At 44.7% G+C, this 20,323-nt stretch overlaps 1 protein-coding gene across 4 annotated transcripts; it reads right to left on the reverse strand.

Annotated features, from left to right (window-relative positions):
* Window positions 1-6,099: 6,099 nt before the first annotated feature.
* Window positions 6,100-18,622, reverse strand: LOC109905191 (protocadherin-10-like). 4 transcript variants are annotated; one of them, XM_020502425.2, is made up of 5 exons: window positions 15,784-18,622; window positions 14,487-14,545; window positions 14,007-14,113; window positions 9,373-9,530; window positions 6,100-7,472 (listed from the first exon to the last, which is right to left on the reverse strand). In XM_020502425.2, the coding sequence occupies exons 1-5, from the start codon at window positions 18,118-18,120 to the stop codon at window positions 7,419-7,421; spliced, it is 2,715 nt and encodes a 904-aa protein (XP_020358014.1). In that variant the 5' UTR covers window positions 18,121-18,622; the 3' UTR covers window positions 6,100-7,418. The 4 variants fall into 4 exon arrangements, with proteins under 4 accessions (XP_020358014.1, XP_020358012.1, XP_031645989.1 ...); XM_020502423.2 differs by having other exon boundaries at window positions 15,619-18,607; XM_031790129.1 differs by having other exon boundaries at window positions 6,100-9,530; window positions 15,784-18,607.
* Between the last annotated feature and the right edge of the window lie 1,701 nt (window positions 18,623-20,323).

Consider the following 20,323-nt stretch of genomic DNA (forward strand, 5'->3'; position numbering starts at 1 on the left):
ACAGAGACAGAAGGAAGCAGAGACAGAGAGAAGGAAGCAGAGACAGAGAGGGAAGCAGAGACAGAGAGAGGGAAGCAGAGACAGAGAGGGAAGCAGAGACAGAGAGAGGGAAGCAGAGACAGAGAGGGAAGCAGAGACAGAGACAGAGAGAGGGAAGCTAAGACAGAGATGGAGAGAGGGAAGCAGAGACAAAGAGAGGGAGAAGCAGAGACAGAGACGGAGAGAGGGAAGCAGAGACAGAGAGAGGGAAGCAGAGACAGAGACAGAGACAGAGACAGAGACAGAGACAGAGACAGAGACAGAGAGGGAAGCAGAGACAGAGACAGAGAGAGGGAAGCAGAGACAGAGAGAGGGAAGCAGAGACAGAGACAGAGAGAGGGAAGCAGAGACAGAGAGAGGGAAGCAGAGACAGAGACAGAGAGAGGGAAGCAGAGACAGAGAGAGGGAAGCAGAGACAGAGACCGAGAGAGGGAAGCAGAGACAGAGAGAGGGAAGCAGAGACAGAGACAGAGAGAGGGAAGCAGAGACAGAGAGAGGGAAGCAGAGACAGAGACCGAGAGAGGGAAGCAAAGACAGAGAGAGGGAGAAGCAGAGACAGAGACAGAAAGAAGCAGAGACAGAGAGAGGGAAGCAGAGACAGAGACCGAGAGAGGGAAGCAAAGACAGAGAGAGGGAGAAGCAGAGACAGAGACAGAAAGAAGCAGAGACAGAGAGAGGGAAGCAGAGACAGAGAGAGGGAAGCAGAGACAGAGAAAGAGAAAAAGAGGGAGAAAGACCACCCTCCTCTTTTCTCCTTGTCCGTACCCTCCTGCCATGCTGTCTCCTGCCGCAAAATACGGCACTTCTAAGAGGAGAAATTGAGTGACGACACCTATGACAGACTAAAAGGTTTTAGATAAGGGAGAGGAAGTAGAGAGATAAGAAGAAAGGCCCTGAACATGTGTTTTGTTCTGTGGGGATATCTGTTGGGATCAGGCTGTTACTACCTTCAATAGCTGGTGATGAGAGAACAAAAACCTTGAAGGTAAACGTGTATCAGCGTAACTGTTCTGACAAGGTAAAGTTATTACATCTTCGTAAAGGCTGATCCACAGTTTTGTTGTATTTCTACTAATTCAAAAACAGTTGGTTGTATTTGCTCTTGGTAGTCTAAAGCAGGGTAACTCTGACCAAAAATATGAACACTTTAAAACTTCTTACGGATAGGCGAGACAGTCGCGTCCCACTTGGGCAAAAAAACTGGGAAAATGCGGCGCGGCAAATTTTTAAAAATTATACAAAAATCCAACTTTCATTAAATCACACATGTAAGATACTCAATTAAAGCTACACTCGTTGTGAATCCAGCCAAGCCTTTAAAAAGGCTTTTCGGCGAAAGCATAAGAAGCTATTATCTGATGATAGCACAACCAGTAAACAAAGAGGGTAGCATATTTCAACCCTGCAGGCGCTACACAAAACACAGAAATAAAATATAAAACATGCATTACCTTTGACGAGCTTCTTTTGTTGGCACTCCAATATGTCCCATAAACATCACAATTGGTCCTTTAGTTCGATTAATTCCGTCCATATATATCCAAAATGTCAATTTATAAAGAGCGTTTGATCCAGAAAAAAAACTGCTTCCAAAAAAACGCAACGTCACCATAAAATATTTCATATAAACTTTGCCAAAATATTTCAAACTACTTTTGTAATACAACTTTAGGTATTTTTTAAACGTTAATAATCGATCAAATTGAATACGGGTCTGTCTGTGTTCAATACAGGAAGACAACAAACCAAAGCTACTTTTCACGTCTTGCTCAACTCTCAACAGTGTTACCCAGTTCCTGGTTGGACTACTTCTTCATTGCACAAATGAATAACCTCAACTAAATTCCAAAGACTGGTGACATCCAGTGGAAGCGGTAGGAACTGAAAACAAGTTCCTAAGAAATATCATTTGCCAACGAGAACTCACTGAACAGACAGAGACCTAAAAAAAATTACTTTTGAACGGTTAGTCCTCGGGGTTTGGTCTGCTACATAAGTTCTGTTATACTCACAGACATGATTCAAACAGTTTTAGAAACGTCAGAGTGTTTTCTATCCAAATCTACTAATAATATGCATATCTTATATCCTTGGCATGAGTAGCAGGAAGTTGAAATTGGGCACGCTGTTTATCCAAAGGTGAAAATGCTGCCCCCTATCCTCAAGAAATGCCGCCCCCTACCCTGCCGAATACCTCTAATCAATCTTCAGTTAACATGGAGGCCACTGTTCACAGTCATCATTTCTTTTATTTCTCCAGCATTGATGAACGGAGGTTTGAGAGCTAGCTATTGTGTTGAGTCCTTTGGTCCTTGTGTGAAAAGTGGAGCACTCCAACATAAAAGTTAACACTCTCTAATCCTCTCTGACTTTGTGGAATAAATTACTTTGAAACTCACTATTGGTTAATAAGGCATGCCCCGAGAATATAAAAGCATGTCAGTCTCTCTCTCCTCTCTCTCTCTTTCCCTCTCTCTCTCTCTATTTCTCTCTATTCATCTCTCTCTCCCTCGCGCCACTCGCTCTCCTCTCTCTGTCTGTCTCCCTGCCTCTTTCCCTTTGCTCTCTCTTTCTTGCGCTCTCTCTCTCTTTTCTCTCTCTGTTTCTCACTCTTGCTCACTCTTTCCCTTTCTAAGTCTTCCGTCTTGTTTTGGGAATTGTAAGTCATTTATTTTTGTTCTTAAATTATCTTTCATTATACTCTAATGGTTTTCTCATTTGAAAACTCGCGTGCATAACCACAAGTGGATAATAAAACTTTTGGAATATGAAAGAGATGAACATGAGTGAGCAAGGTCAAATATAATGGGTTCCAATTAGGAAGAAAGGAGATATGATTATAGCGCATTTGTTCTCTTCAAAGTTTCCCTCTAAATCTAAACAGAGCAGAGCAGACAGTTCTGCCCTCATTAAGCTGAAATAAAGGCTTGTCAAAAGTCCGATTGAAACTCATTTCCTTTATGTTTGTTCTTCTAAATGTAGATTTCCAATTGTGACTTAAAAATAAAATGAATATGAATCCAATACATATTGTCTCACTATTTTGTGCATGTTAATATGGAGTTGGTCCCCCCTTAGCTGCATGTTTTTGATGTAAAGTATGAGCCAAAGATTCATATAAATTTGAATACCTCTTGTTTATCAGGTTTGAACACATCTCTGGTGAGAAACATCAATGAATATTCAAATATGTGAGATTAGAACGGATTACACGTAATTATGTCTCTCGTTTAGACTGTGCTATTGGTTAATCACCATCTGTAGGGACTTTTCCATCTTGTTTATGTCCCGTTTCTGCCAATTCAGAAAGATTAAACATGCACCATATGATTTAAAACATCCATTCCCTCTTTAGTACTTATCCCGTGTGAAATGAATAGATTATAAAAGTATGTCCACTTTTGAGATGAGGTTTAAGAGAGGAAACAGAACAGACCGACAGATGACTGAAAGCAGCGTGTGTCCACAGCCTGTTAGTTAAAATGCACTACATGGCCAAAGGTATGTGGACACCCCTTCAAATTAGTGGATTCAGCTATTTCAGCCAGACCCGTTGTTGACAGGTGTATAAAATTGAGCACACCGCCATGCAATCTCCATAGACAAACATTGGCAGGAGAATAGCCTGTACTGAAGAACTCAGTGACTTTCAACATGTTACCGTCATAGAATGTCACTTTTGCAACAAGTCACTTCATCAAATTTCTGCCCTGCTAGAGCTTCCCCGGTCAACTGTAACTGCTGTTATTGTGAGGTGGAAACGTCTAGGAACAACAATGGCTCGGCCGCAAACAATGTTCCCTGAGTGCAAACTTGAATGTTGTGAAAATGATGTGCTTCTTCCGGCACGCATTTACTGTGAACACTGAGGCAGTACCCGCTTTAAGTTAGTTTTAACAGTGGCTATTGTGGCTATTTGATCATAATGTAGGCCTACCAGAGTGGGCTACCATAAAAAAAACAACGAGGAAAATGCATCCCATAACGTTTTAACATGGGAATACAGTAGCAGCCAGTGTTCAATGTAATGTAGGCCGACATTCTGAGACTTTTAAAAAACTATGCTGGGCTTAACATGAACCTGTTTATCCACTTGTCCTTCAGACAAGGAGATGACTGAAAATGTTGTTGTGTTGTTTGATGCAAGACACCACTTTACAAAATAAAATGCATAATTATTCCCATACTTACAGAAAATCAGACAAATTATGCTACCCTCTGCCTGTTGGCTACTTAGCTTATTCAAGCATGTCTCAAAATTCAACACTGTCCCTTTAAGACAAAAAAAAGCTCTTTACCTGACTCACTTTCCAAAGATGTCTAGAAATGCACACATTTTGTGCTCTTGTAGGAAGCAATCACTCCTGCGTTGCTGACTACAAATGATCTATAACTTGACTAATCAAAATTTCCAAATTAAAGGGCAATGTTGATAGTGTTAATTAACTAAGCGAGGGAAATCTAGAAAGTTGAGTGAAGTTCAATCTCGTGCTTCTCTGCGCGCTCTGTGAAGTGGTAGGCCACACAGGCTCACAGAACAGGACTGCCGAGTGCTGAAGAGCATAGCCTGTAAAAATCGCCTGTCCTCGGTTGCAACACTCACTATCCACTTCCAAACTGCCTCTGGAAGGAATGTCAGCACAATGACTGTTTGTCGGGAGTTTAATGAAATGGGTCGAACAGCCGCATACAAGCCTAAGATCACCATGTGCAACGCCAAGTGTTGGCTTGTGTGGTGTAAAGCTCGCTGCCATTGGACTCTGGAGCAGTGGAAAAGCGTTCCCTGAAGTGATGAATGATGCTTCACCATCTGGCAGTCAGACAGATGAATCTGGGTTTGACGGATGCCAGAAGAACGCTACCTGCTTCAATGCATAGTGCCAACTAAGGCCCCTTTGTTCCAGTGGAGAGAAATCTTAACGCTACAGCATACAATGATATTCTAGATGATTAGTGCTTCCAACTTTGTGGCAACAGTTTGGGGAAGGCCCTTTCCTGTTTCAGCATGTCAATACCACCATGCACAAAGCGAGGACCTTACAGAAATGGTTGGTTGAGATTGGTGTGGAAGAACTTGACTGGCCTGCACAGAGCCCTGACCTCAACCCCATCGAACACCTTTGGGATGAACTGGAACGTCGACTTCGAGCCAGGCCTAATCGCCCAACATCAGTGCCCAACCTCACAAATCCTCCTGTGGCTGAATGGAAGCAAGACCCCGCAGCAATGTTCCAACATCTAGTGGAAAGCCTTCCCAGGAGAGTGGAGGCTGTTATAGCAGCTAAGGGGGGACCAACTCCATATTAATGCCCATGATTTTGTGATGAGATTTTCGGCCATTAGGTGTACGTCATCATTGTATTGCCTATGTAGACATTTCTCACCACCCCTGCTAAACATAGTAAACACATATTTCCCACGATTTCTCTGTAGTGGTTGTCAAAGCGTAGAACTCCACTGAAGTGCAATGAATGTTGTGTCCAACTGACAAGTGTGATTTTCCAGAACTGCAGCCTGTACCCTGGGGCGGCAGGTAGCCTAGTGGTTAGAGCGTTGGACTTGGAACCGAAAAGTTGCAAGATCGAATCCCCGAGCTGACAAGGTACATATCTGCAGTTCTGCCCCTGAATAAGGCAGTTACCCCCCTAGGCTGTCATTGACAATTTGAATTTGTTCTTAACTGACTTGCCTAGTTAAATTAAAATAGTACAACTGCATCTGGAGTTTCATTCTGAGCTTCCTTCCTGCATTCAGATGCAGATTATAACATGTCCTCACCGTGCATCAGTCACTAGAATGAACACATCCCCAGAGGGGGGCATGTAAAATCAAGAGAAATGGAGAATGTGAAAACAACTTTTAACGTATCCTATGAAACAGGTGACACTTTACAGAGTAAAATATGAATTGAAGTTATCTAACAACCACTGACCACACGATGAACGTACATCAGGACTACTGTAGATGTTATCATATCAGCCATTTCCTTCGCTGTGATTGGATGTTGTACATGTATGTCTATACCCAAGTCATAGAAAATCAACCACATGAGACAGACCGTACATTTCTCATTTTTCGGTTTATTGTTGGCATTATGGTGTGTTTGTGTGTAAGACGGTGTGTGTATGTGTGTATGTTAGATTTTACACTGCATGTGTACAACACCTTTCATTATTTGGCCACTTTTTGATTTGTTCTTTTTAATTGACCCTTTTTTGGTTACAATAACACAGAATTACCATGGAATTCAATCTAAATTATTACCACTTTTATTTATAGACATGAATTTCAACTTTCAATATCCAAATGTGAAAAAATGAAATAATCAAACCAGATGAAAACTTGGTTTCACGTGAAAAGATAAGGCCATTCTGTTTTCATGGTAAGAACGCCGCCAACCTGTAAGATCCTCCCAAGCCTTCTACAGCACTTTAAGCAGCTTATGGACCCCTGTCTACACACAATAGGAAACCCACCGAATAGATAGCATACCTTCAGAAAAAGTATATATTGATAGATTTATATATAGATTTATATTCATGTTGAAGCTTTTCAAAAGAGTACATTAAACACTTCTCACACATTATATAAACTACTGAACAGCTTAGAATTCAAAAGGCGAAGCCCATCACTGTCCAGACTCACTATGTTGTGAAAAAAGCAAAAGCAGAACTTAAAAAAATAATAATAATCACAATCTTTCCTTATAAAGTTGAAGTACTGTAGATCTGAGGAGAAGACACCTGACCACACAAACTGAATAGAAAAACAGTCAAGTCTAAAACAGTGGTATTGCATGTAAAATGCACAAAGATCTCCTGTACAACTGGCTTCTGCTGTGAGTATAAACATCTAAAGGGCTCAGTGACGTCGTGGTTCCGTTTCCTGTCTTTTTTTGTTGTTCTGTTTTCTGTTTTTTTTTCTCTTCTTCTTAAAAGATGTACATTAGTGCTGTAAACAGGCACACACAGATCAGAGAGGAGAGATCCTCGTCCTCCTCCATCTCCTCCCTTGTCCTCCTCCTCCTCCTCCCCCCTTGTCCTCGTCCTCCTCCTCCTCCCTCATTCTCCTCCCCCTCTATTAGTTCTGTTTTCAACTCTATCTCAGTCCTGCTGAGAGCGGTGGGGTCCTCGTGTAGAGCTGTCTGCCTGTCCGTCTCCCAACCGTGTCTCTCTGTCCGTCCCCACCACTTCCAACCCCTCCAGAGTCCCATAGATAGTAATATCCAAGGCCGGCAGTGTTCCAATAGAATTCCGGAGGGAATGTTGTCCACAGAGTTCCGTGTTCCGTAGGAGGAATGTCAGTCAGACGTGGTACAGCTAAGGAAATGGAACTTGATGCTCTATTTAGTTTTTGTCGTTTTGACTGATTGCGCAAAGTCATGCGGTCTCTGGTATGTCCACGCGAAAGGAGCTAGCAAACCCTTTTCCTCGCTGCAAGCAGAGAACACATGCTGATTAGGGGTCACGTTTGTCTGCGAGAGAGAATGGATTACAGACAGTGCATCTACAGCAACCTTCATTTATTTACTCAGTGTTGTAAAGACAGTCAATGAAACAAGGTGAGGACGATTAGGAAGCCCTTTCATTCCTTCTCTTGTAGAATCATTTCAATCCGCTCAGTGAAATCACTCATGGATAATGCGTGGGAATATGGGTCTGCGTCTCTGAATATATTGCACGCCCAATTTATTTAGGATAGCAAGAATGAGTCTTAACTCAAAATGGGCCATGGCTGACATAGGAACAAATGGAGCCCCCCCACCCCCACCCCATGACAGCTTAACAATCCCCAAGCTAGCAGCGGCTCTATGTCATCTCTGTTTGATCAGGGTAATGACCGACCCGGTATCCGCCACAGGGCCCTGCCTGGGCCGCCGTCTCTGGCTACAAGGGGCTCTGTGTGTCCGGATGACTTTATCAGATTAGGGAAAGACACAGCCTCTTAGTGTCATGAGACTATCCCCCCTATGCCCACCTGTTATCCCCTTACCAGACCCCCCTAACAGACCTCCTCTAAACAAGGAATGTCTTGTGGTGATTAACTCTACGACCATGTTTAGTCGGTGAGACAGAGAGGAGGAGGAGGAGGAGGAGGAGGAGGGGATTTAGACAGAGAGGGAGGTGCCATCTTTATCTTTCTGGAGTCTCTACCTCATCTGTATTCATCAGAGGTAGTGCTTTGATACAAATATAAATGCTGGTATGACTGTCAAATGTTTTCCCTTTTGCCGCATGCCGCGGCTGTGTATTGCGGTAGTAGGTGAGACAGCGTGACTCCGGCAGTTTCAACATGTTAAGCGTGCTGTGTCGAGAGATGAAAGAAACGGGGAACACTTAAGGCGGCGCTTGACAAAATTATAATTAAGCATTATCACCAAATTGCAGTGATGAGTATGCTTCTCTTTCTGCCCTTTCAAAAGGGAGTTTCGAGGCAGAAATTCCTTATGGAAATATGCCTCTTCTTCCATCTGCTTTCCTCAATTATCTAAAACGGTTTTAATCCTAGGAGCTAGAGTAAAACCATCAGATGAATACGAACGAGAGGGTAATCTCTTAGCCTCTATTCTTTTAAACAGATTAAAAAACACTCCTTTTTTCCCCCATTCCCTTTCTGAACGAGGGAAGCAGCTTGTACGCGAACACATCCATCTCCCCATAATGAGACAGAGCTGTACACCACGTCAACGTCTCAGCGATGTCACAGCTCTCTTATGGATCCCAAACTGTACTCGAATTGATCATGGCACATTTAATTCAGAAAGGCACATAGATGGGGCTGCTGGTGGTGGAAGGAGGGAGTGACATTGATATGGAAGACTGTGTCGGAGGATGAGATCGCCACAGATAGAGAGAGTGATAATGAGGATGTGTGAAAGAGGAAGAGAGCGAATTAGTTCAAGTCTGACAACGGGGGGGGGGGTGAATTAGATGGGTCAGTGGACTTGAAAGAATTCCATGGCACTTCGAGCCAATGGGGGAACAATGCGAATTGGTATTTATTTTATTTTTTTGTATTGTTCAAGTCAATGGTCAGATCAGGGTCGGCTGGTTGAGAGAGTGGAGCAGGGCAGGTTAGCTACAGAGCTGCCGTGCAAATCGGATACTCACTCAAATAGGCGGGTTTGTAAGGCGCTCGCGTGCTAGACAGAAGCGCCTCAAACTCTTTCCTCTCTAGCGCGGCTTGGTTGGCGTGGGTGGCATGGTGGTGGCTGAGGTGGAGGTGGTTTTTGTGGTGGTTTTGATAGTGGTTTTGGTAGAGGTGGCTGAGGGGCGTCTCTTTGCCAAAGGTGGAGAATGACTTATCGCCCGTTTGCTCTTGGCTTTCAAATACCTCAGTGTCGGGCACGGAGTCCATGCCTGGCACGTGCAGGTTGCTGCGGTAGTCTGCCGCCTGCCGCCCGTCGGAGGGCACAAAGGAGGGCATCCAGCAGCGGTCGGAGTGGCCCAGAGCCTTGCACTCCTCTGTGCAGTTAGAGAAGAGATCAGCGCCTGGGAAGTGAGGGAGGAGAGAAGAAGAGGGGGGAGGGAGGGAGAGTGGAGAGATAGGGGTCATAAAGGGGTCACATTCATATTCAAACAAGGTAAAAAAGGAAGCAGGAGAAACAAGCACACACACACACACACACACAAACACTGCAAAAAAGCTGCTCAGATCTCTTATTCCTCGTCACATGGTTCTCTCCTTCACCATATGAGATCAAAGCCAGCCCCCCCGTCTAATGAAACAGCAGTGCACGTGGTGAGAGATAAACTCTCAGCCTCGCTGCACAGCAGAAACACCCTAGGAAGCCCAGCATACACAGGGAAAGGTCAGAAGGTCTTTCTACCCCCGTCTTTCTACCGACACACTAGAGAGAGTCAAGCAAAAACAGCCCTTTGGGAAAACCAACCAGGACTTCTAAAATACACAGTAAAGTTGTACATGCAATACACCATACTTCAAGTCCTAAGAGGGATGCGTATTCATGTATTATGTACGATGTGTGTTGTATTTTGTATTTGTTTCAATTGCCATTTGGAGATAGAGAAACAGGCTAAATTCATTGAATCATTGGCTGAGGTTGGAGGTTGAGAGGTCAGTAAAGGGTTAATGTTTTCATGTCCCTCTGTGGTCGTCTCTCTCTCTCTCTGTGATCTCTCAGCAGGTCTGCCTGTTCACGCTGAGTGAGAGACGTGTTTATAACCATTAACACCACACTACTAGACTCTCAGAGCTTATTGTGACCAAGGTATTGGATCATGGAAACCACGGGCTCAAAATGATTGGATTACCTTGGTTATTCACATCGTTTCAAACTGGCCATGCAATTACATCCCATGAATGATTGCAAGATCAACAACTGTTGAAATAAACCCGAGTTCATCAGCATTCTGTCAAAGGGGAAGTTCATTCTGAGGTTATTCTTCATGAATGTGCAATTGAGCCCGGGAATAACGAATCAAATCAATGTATGATTCAATTCGGATAGATATTTTGGGATTAAGCAAAACCAGGGTTTTTCCAAACTTAATCTGTATCAGTCGTAGTCCATGGTTTAGTCTACGTTTTTAAGTCAAACATACTGTAAGTCCTTTGTTGTGTGTGTCTGAGTAAAACCCAAACTGCTCACCAACATTATCCTCAGTTAATCCTATGATATAGACTGATTAGGCTTCAGACTGCTGTATGTGTGTGTGTGTGTGTGTGTGTATGTGTGTGTGTGTGTGTGTGTGTGTGTGTGTGTGTGTGTGTGTGTGTGTGTGTGTGTGTGTGTGTGTGTGTGTGTGTGTGTGTGTGTGTGTGTGTGTGTGTGTGTGTGTGTGTGTGTGTGTGTGTGTGCGTTTCCACGGGTCAGCATAGGGAGAATTTGCTGTTACAAAGAGGATTAATTTGGCTCGGCGTCGTTAACCTCTTGGGGAAACCGCCAAGGTTCCTAACGAGAGAGTTTGTTATTAAATATTAACAAACATCCATAAATAAACCATCACATTGAGTGTCAGCACAGAAAGTTAAGTTTGTCCTATGGCATTATGTATCTACTAATAGAGACTCTATAGGCAATAGATCAATGAGTGGTTTTGGTGACACTTTATCTGGACAGTCCATCTGTAGATGCTCTACAGACTATCAGTAACACTTCAACTAACTATCTACTAACCCTGACCTTAACCCTTATCCTAACCCTAACCCTAAACGTAACCATAACCCTTATTCTAAACCTAACCCTAATCCTAACCCTTCTTCTAACCCTAACCCTAACCCTTATTCTAAACCTAACCCTAATCCTAACCTTAGCCGGCAGTTGCTTATCAACAGATAGTTTGTTGTTAGTATGATAACCTGTAGAGAATCTACAGAGGGACTATCCAGACTCTCCAAATAGTGTGGCCGCGTTTTCTACCATACATTTACCTCTCATTTCAACAAGTGGTACCTGCACTTCTTTAGATATTCACCAAAGCAATGTAACAATAACCTCTGACCCTGGATACTGAACATATTTCCATATCCAACAATCACACGACGAGGCTTTTGAATATGAATTTCTTTAGCATTTTAAATAGGGCCCGTGCCCTGGCATTTAGAGTCTGGAGAAGTGATAAGGCACACACACACACACACACTCCGGGGGAAACGTCTCCGCTACAAAGCCAGATCAAGACTTTTTGATATTTCTTGACATTTTCGGAAATGAGATGTTCCCTGAGGCACATTAGGTGTATCTTCAGAAGAAAGAATCTAGGAAAGGAAAAACACCGCTGTGTATCGAATTGACCTGTCCTCATAAAGCTGAAGGTTTATTAAAAGATGTGAATGAATATCCACATTATTTCTGGGCCGTAGTACTTTAACGATTTTACCGATCAAACATGAGAAAAGAATTACACCCTCAGTCGAAGGCTATATAGTACATCAGTCTGACTTTAATATGCACTGAAAGCACTGTGTCAACACGTCTCTCCCTTATTCAGAGAGAGAGAGACAGAGAGAGGGGGGAGAGAGAGAGGGGGAAAGAGAGAGAGAGAGAGGGGGTGGGGGGGGTGAGAGGGGGAGAGAGAGAGAGAGAGAGAGAGAGAGAGAGAGAGAGAGAGAGAGAGAGAGAAATTAAGATTGTTCAAGGGAGAGATACTGTCTGTAAATGCACTGACCCCCTACTTTATTGTGTACGTCTGTATCTTCTGATTGTGCATGGCTCTCGAGCAGGGCAAACAGCAGTCTTGATAATAACCTTCATTTGGTAATTGGTATGCAGAGGTCTGAAAATGAATTACTGATCAGCGAGCTGTTACCACAGCGATAACGTGAACCGCAGGCCTAAGGAGGGATTCGCCACGGCAACTGGGGGAATGGGGAGGGGAAAAGACGGAGAGGGGGATAGTGAGGTGGGAAGGAATGCCAATTGCAAAGTTTCAAAACAGTATGGTGACAATGTATCCATAATAACAGTACATATAAGATAGGCTATGTCATCTCTGAGACCAGAATAGTACTCCACTTAGTCCATATCAACAAACCTTTATTCACCTAAATTATCACCATTTTCAATGGCAATCAGTTGCTACAGTTGCCCTATGGTTCACCCTGTCCTCATTAAATTTGGGAATGTTTCATGGAAAATAAAACATGTAATTAAGAAAAACCATGAGGTTTTGACATGTCAGCAAACTCAATTATCACTTATCAAACAAGCGCGGCGATTTCCAAGTGTTGTGCAAGCAGACGATGCTAAGCCACGCTATCAATTATCCTAATCAAACAAAGACTCAATGCACAGCAATTAATCTCTTTAAAGACATTAAGCTCTGCGATAATTCCATAACTAAGCAACAGTAGCCTATTGCCATACAAGGATACTCAAAGTCAAAAGCAAAGACAACAAAGTCCACTCAGTAGCACGCCATGGAGTCAACACTTAGCATTGGGAGTCTGGTCAAGCCAGACATGAAGTATATAAGGGTTCTATGAATAAGGAAGTACAGCTCCTGTAGTCTCTGTATCGAAGAAGCTTCATACTAGCCTGTAGCGTCTCATATGGCTAAAAACGTATGTAGACATCAACCACCTAAACACATGCCTTTTGTTTGAACATCAAAAGGTGTTCAATCTGAGAAGTGACTTTGTAAAGAAGTCCAAGCTAACCAGATACAGCTGTAAAAGAAGAGTAGGCTCAATTAAACAGGATTCTTCCTTAAAAACGTCTGTGTATATCCACAGGCTTACGATAGTGCCGTTATTATTTCTAGACATGGCTCGTTTCGCATGATGTGGGTTCACCCTCTGGGCTGACCATGTTGCTATCCCAAAAAACATAGGCATTGACACACACACACACACACACACACACACACACACATACACACGCGCGCGCGTGGCTGGACCAGAGCAATCCCACGGATTAATGAAGAGATAACGGAATTCATAGCTGAGAAGACCAATTGTAAAAACCCGGTATGTGATCCTTTAGGTAGAGCAGATAAAAGCTGACGGGCAATCAGGATTGCGGGTCAGTGTGGTGGTAGGGGCCTAGGGCGGGCGGCAGCACCCAGCGCAGTCAATTAATGACTCGTTTGTTTGTCTGCGCCCGCAACCTATTTGGTCCCGTTCCCATACCACACCGCACCGCTCAAAGACAAGCCAACCGGCGAATTCACGTGTTCACAGGACGACTAAAATGTACGAAAAACAGCCCACTATTATAGTTGTCTAAACCAGAAGAGTTAGAAAAACACTATAGGCAATATTTCATAAGTCCTAGGCACATTTTCAATATCTGAGATGGACAGAATGAGTATGACACGACTAGTCTGGAACTCTGAAAGCAGCCGATATTCGCGCAGCTCATAATGAGTCGCTTACATTTCAGCACCACAATGGGAAGAGAGCAGTGGTGTTAAAGAAACGGCAGCCCCGGGAGCTGGATGAAAGAGCAACAAGCCGCACAACCAGCCAAGAACTAACAAGGGGACGGTGGTGGATGAACTTACCGGTAGAGTGACCTCGATTGGTGGCGTCATGGTCACTGTCGCCCTGTTCGCTGTCACCGTGACCACTGTCTTTCGAGCTAACGAGATCCGCTTCTTGGAAAGCCGAACTGGGCACAGAATAGGGGAAGAAGAAAGAACATTGAAGTGTATTGAAGATAGTGGTAGGCCTCATTTATTTTCAAACGTATGTAAAAAATTATATAAATAAAAAGTTGTCAAAAAAATTGCGCAATGTCAATATCACAATCTTCATCGTCATCATAATTCATTATCCTGCACTTCGTTATCATCATACTTGATTGGGACTGTATTGCCAGGTGGACAGCGCCAGAATGGAAACCATTCCTAGGTATTGAGTCTTGGTGGCATGCTTTTGTGGTTGGTAGAGTCCCTCCCCTCTGGCATTGAATGGCCACTCTAAACAACACTCTCAATCACATCACTCGCAGGGCACCAGGCATGCGTGCTAGTGCTCCATACCTGTTCACACGCCGAGGTCTGTCCACCAGGTAACTGAGTTCCGCTCGCTGATGTTTGGTCTGAAAGAGATAGGCGGGACATTCCTGTATTTGGGGCGTGGTGGTATTTGATAATCAAAACAGGATGTTCATGAGAACACAAAGTTACAACAATTACACCTGGTAAAGGGAAAGGGGGATACCTAGTCAATTGTTCAACAGAATGTATTCAACTGAAATGCGTCTTCCGCATTTAGCCCAACCCCTCGGAATCAGAGAGGAATATATTATATCTTATTGATATTTGATGTTAGATTTGAAGTGATGTTCTCATCTAGGCCTATATTTTGAGAGGTGCCGTTTTAGGCCTCCTACCCGAGAGCATAGATAGATATACCTACTGCCAGGGAGAAAATTAAGTGGTGCACCTATTCAGGCTGGCGCAACTATAGACGGATCTTTGTTTTAGTGCGACTCAGCACGATCGTGACTAGTGTGCGTAATGTGTGTGTTCTCACAGGGGACATGGTCATTGCGCAGACAACAGAAACACACACACACACACACACACACACACACACACACACACACACACACACACACACACACACACACACACACACACACACACACACACACACACCAGCCTTCAAGGCACCCATATATTAGCCTCATTTATGCTTATCTTATTCCAAACCCAGCCTACTTCAAAATCACTTTTGAGCAGAACATAAACATGCAATCATTACTATTGCAATGATAATCTATCTCCCGCAGGACTGCCAACCGCAACATGTCAGCAACTAGCAATCATGTTCGGTTGAATTGCCGATCCGGAAATTAATGGCAGGATATGCAGGATTATGTATTATGGAAAATAACAAACATATTTGTAGAGGACTCAGTTTAAACAAGGGGGTGATGCAACATACAGGAAGTTATCGTAATATTTAGGGATGCTTAATTAAATAAATTCCCTGGCAATGCGTAATGCATCTTATTTTTTATTACATTGTATCTACCTACTAATAGCAGCAGTGAGAATGTTTTTAAACAAGCATATGTTTGCGGTTATCTCAATCTATATGCAATATACTGATAGCAATTACATGCTGTGGGTTTTGGGGGGTTCGAAGGTATGAGAGGACTCTTACCTCGCTTGATAAAATGCTGCCGTTTGATATGATGTCAGGTTGCTGGTCAGTGTACCCTGTCACTATGGCCCCGCACGGGTTGTGTTCGGTGTCTGTGCTCCTAGATGGGCTACACGGCTTTAGGAACATGAGGTCGGTTTTGGCAGACTCCGGAGTCAGACATACCTGGTAGCAATAGTTCTGGTTTTGGTGGTGAGAGCCGAAGCTCCCGGACTCTTCCACTGGCACCTGGGCTGTACCGGCCCCGGTGACGTTGGCGCTCTGCACCAGCATGATATCAGACTTGCTGAGCTTTTTCTTGCGGGCTCGCGCATGCCTGCTGCAGCATGTGGCGCACCCGAGGCAACAATCACTGGTGAGGCACGTGTAGATATTAAGCTTTTTGTCCTTCTGGCAGCGCACCGCCAGCACGATCATAGCCAGGAGGAAGATGAAGGAGACAGAGCCCAGGGCGATGATGAGGATGAGGGTGAGGTCCAGAGTGGTCTCCTTGGACTTGGCGGTGCCCCTCTCCCGGTGGTCCTCCACCACGCTGTCCACCAGCACCACGAACACACTGGCGGTGGAGGAGAGGGGTGGCTGGCCGTGGTCCCTCACCTCTATCAACAGGTCATACATCTGGTTGGGGTCCCGCTTGGTTGAGACGCGCCGGGCAGTGCGCAGCTCTCCTGTCCTCCAGTCCATACGGAACATGCCGTTCTCGTTCCCCCTCTGGATGCTGTAGGAGAGCCGTGCGTTCTCGCCGTCATCTGCGTCCATGGCGACGATACGGGTCACCAGGTAGCCAGGCTCTGCGGAGCGGGGCAGCGGCTCTCTCGCAGTGCCATTTTTACCCAGAGGAGCAATGACTGAGGGAGGGTTGTCATTCTGGTCTACGATGATCACTTTGACCGTGGCGTTCGAGGAGAGCTCGGGGCTACCTGCATCTTTCGCCTTAACCATGAAAGTGAAGTCTTTAAGCTGCTCGTAATCGAATGATCTGAGTGCGTAAAGGTAGCCCGTTTCCTCATTGATTGACACATATGTTTTCACAGACATACCCTGAATATCACAATCCATTATGGAGTAACTAATGAGAGCGTTCTGTCCAACGTCTGGGTCCAGAGCGGTCACAGCGTGGATATAAGCACCTGGCACATTGTTTTCAGTCACATACACATCATATATGGGCTGTGTAAACGTTGGCGCATTGTCATTTTCATCCGAGACTTGCACTTTGATTGATTTACTGGTTGCGAGGGAAGGGGTCCCTGTATCCTTGGCAACTACAGTCACTGAATAAGAGTCGGCATTCTCCCTATTTAGAGGTCCGTCTGTTACAATGGTGAAATAGTTCCTGAAGGAGGGTTTGAGTTTGAACGGGACATCGCCGAGGATTTCAACATGAATCTTTCCGTTTTCCTCGGCATCTTTGTCCGTTACGCTCAGCAGGGCTATAACGGTTCCTGGGGCTGCCCTCTCACTCACCGACTCAGTCACGGTGCTAAAGGTGATCTCAGGAGCATTGTCATTTACGTCTGTCACTTTCACCAGGACTTTACAGTGTGCAGCCACGGCATTGGGTCCAAGATCTTTCGCCTGAACGAATATTTGATATAAACTGCTCTCCTCAAAATCCACCTCGCCGCACACCTCGATGCGTCCAGTGCGCGCATCTATGGCGAACAGATCCTTGACGCGGCTGGATATGTGGTTGCTGAATGAATACACTATCTCCCCGTTCTGCCCCTCGTCCAAGTCGGTGGCGTTCAGTTGAATAACGAGGGTCCCCACCGGTGCGTTCTCCTGAAGGCTCACCGAATACACCGGCTGGTCAAACACGGGCACGTTGTCGTTAGAATCCAGCACTTTGACCACCAGCAGAGCAGTGCCTGTCCGTGGAGGCTGCCCCCCGTCCACCGCAGTTAGCACGTACCTGTGGGCCGCCTGCTGCTCCCTGTCCAGCGGCTTCTCCAGCACCAGCTCTGCGAATTTGTTCCCGTCAGTCTGCGTCTGCACATCCAGGTAGAAGTAGTTATTGGTGGTGATGTCGTATGTGCGCAGCGCATTGGAGCCCACGTCCGGATCGAATGCACTCTCAAGAGGGAACCGGGTACCGGGGGTAGCGCTCTCTGAAATCTCCACTGTGATGTCGGTCTCGGGGAAGCTGGGCGGATTGTCATTTATATCCACGACCTCTATCTCCACGCGGAACAGCTCGAGTGGGTTCTCCAGAAACACTTCAAGGTGTAATAGGCAGCTGGCACTCTGCTTACAGATCTGCTCCCGGTCAATTCTTTCGTTGACGAACAGAATCCCGTTCTCCATGTTCACTTCCAGGTACGGCGTCCGCGAGCTAGGCACCACCTGGAAGCGCCGCGAGGCGATTTTGGTCATGTCCAGTCCAAGGTCCTCGGCGATATTCCCCACGAAGGTGCCGTGATCCGCCTCCTCCGGCACAGAGTAGCGTATCTGCGAGACCACTCCATTCGTAATACACAGAAGAAGGAATAGCACAATCATCGCCAAAGAACAAGTGTACTTTGGAAAAAAATCTTATCCTTTTTTATTTAACGCGTCAATTCCCATTACCATTAGTCCAAGGAAAGTCCCCAAAATGTATAAGGCTTTTGGGAGAAAAAAATGTGTCTTTTAGTAGTCCCGTCTACCGTGGACCATCTTGTTTGTGATGGTTAATGCAGGTCTGATTACACCCAAAAGCCTGTCTTCACTGCCAAATCAACAAGCTCTGGGCTACTTCAGACGCGTCCGTTTATGGCAGCAGTGCACATTCCAATGATGTGGAGTGCTATTTAAGTGATGAGGAGATTCCTCTAAATGCATATATCAATTTTAAAACATCATAATCCGTACCATGCACGTAATCGATGGATTTTGTCATGAGCTTTTTCTAATTATGCCTATTCTCAAACAGCCACTGACTTTCTCTCTCTCAGTGATATCTGCTCCCTATAGCGCACACACTGCTGCGGTCTCCTCTCCGACAACTGAATGCTGTTCACTCAACTATTCGATTTTTCCGCAGCGCACCTACTCTACCAGCCAACGGGATCTTCGGGCACCAGCAGAGCTCACTCCCCATTGGACGTTTGGGACGTCTGTTAACAGTGGACAGCGCTCTATGTGATGTGACGCTCCCCGCCTAGTTGCTGGTTCGAGCTGAATACCTAACAAGGAAGATACATTTGAAAGAGGGGCGGAAGTTTGGGGTTTTATTGTTTTTCACAAAACCACAACGCACCATTTCTTGTTTTGTAGGAAAACGGAACACAATAATTAATAATTAGATGATTTTCATTGATTGATGTGTAGACTATTTGTTTGAGGATAATGCATGGAAATTCGAGATGAATAGGCCAGATATCCGTCAATCACGTATATTCTGATGAGGTTTGTACGCACCACAGTGTGAGTATTCCTCATGCAGCCAACAGCCTACTCCTTTTAAACTGCGCTCACACTAAACAGGGATACTTGTTTGCAATATTTCTGAGCCTCTATCGACACAAGGTGTAAACCACAGACCTTACGCGTCCCCTAGCGGCCAAGAGAGTAACATCAAATACAGTTCACCGGTTCAAATCTCGCCTAGTATGACATAGGTTACACATATCTTATTTTCCTTTTTGTGTGTTGTTTCCTTTGTTACGACGTGCTGATAAAGCTGGATGAAAAAAATCGCACATCACCGGACTTGTCCGTGACGTCAGACAGTACCAACACGCACATTCACAGGCAAGACATACAAAGAAAGTGATTCATACACAAGACAAATATATTGTAACTTAAGTGGATTCTGGCCTGGAATAGTGCACAGGCTTTATCTAAAGTGTAGTGCGTTATTAGATGATCAATGTAGGAATTCTATTGCAATCTAATCTAATCTAATGAAGAAAAAAAAGAACAAGGCCGTATAGATGCTAATGTTATAGAGTATGTGCACTGGCCTGGATGGACTGAATGGAGTGCTATGTCTGAGATCTAACTTTAGAGTGCCCATTGTGGTGAGTGGTACACTGATGACGCATCACATATTGTCAGGAATTGGTTACTATTCTGGATGTACTTTTACTTCTAATGGAATAAAATGGATTCATCCCAATACTCTTACACAACAGCCCTTTGCTGTGTGTTTTTATTTGCTATCACTGATTTGAAAGGACTTGATAGATTTCTGGCAGTCTATGGGGGTCTCTCTCTCTCTCTCTCTCTCTCTCTCTCTCTCTCTCTCTCTCATATAAAGCCCTCTTAAATATGTCATATAAAACTATTCCTTGCCTGGTCCTCAGAGGTCTGTGTTTCTAAGGATTGTACTGGAAAACAGCTAATGATGTGGTCAGTGTTTGGAGTGGGGTAAAGTTGCCCCTGGACACTGATCTGAGCTCATTTTTGTATTTCTCCCTCCTATGTTTTAAGGTTAGGAATGTGGCAGGGTAAGCTGATCATAGATCTGTGCCTGTGGGCTGATTCCACCCAGAGCCAAGTGTTCAGTGGGCATGGACTGATGAACACAGGTGATAAGAGGGGGGACCCTGTTCAGGCTGCCAGAGACCAAGAGCTCCCCCTAGTGAGCAACGACGCCACTACACCCTTTCTCCCCCTTTTGCACTACTTCCTCTTATCCTCGTTGATCCAAAAAGGGGACATTTCAGATTTCCTGCATGGGCTCAAGCAAAGGAAAGTACCACACATTTAGCAGGCAATT

This window comes from Oncorhynchus kisutch, linkage group LG15 (assembly GCF_002021735.2).
Source record: "Oncorhynchus kisutch isolate 150728-3 linkage group LG15, Okis_V2, whole genome shotgun sequence".
Taxonomy (NCBI): domain Eukaryota; kingdom Metazoa; phylum Chordata; class Actinopteri; order Salmoniformes; family Salmonidae; genus Oncorhynchus; species Oncorhynchus kisutch.

Coding starts and splice junctions, on each gene's coding strand:
- LOC109905191 (XM_031790128.1), bottom strand. CDS start 18,120: ATGATTGTGCTATTCCTTCTTCTGTGTATTACGAATGGAGTGGTCTCG. Junction 14,114..14,486: donor AGACCTCGGCGTGTGAACAG/GTATGGAGCACT, acceptor TTCTGTGCCCAG/TTCGGCTTTCCAAGAAGCGG. Junction 9,531..14,006: donor CAATCGAGGTCACTCTACCG/GTAAGTTCATCC, acceptor CTCACTTCCCAG/GCGCTGATCTCTTCTCTAAC.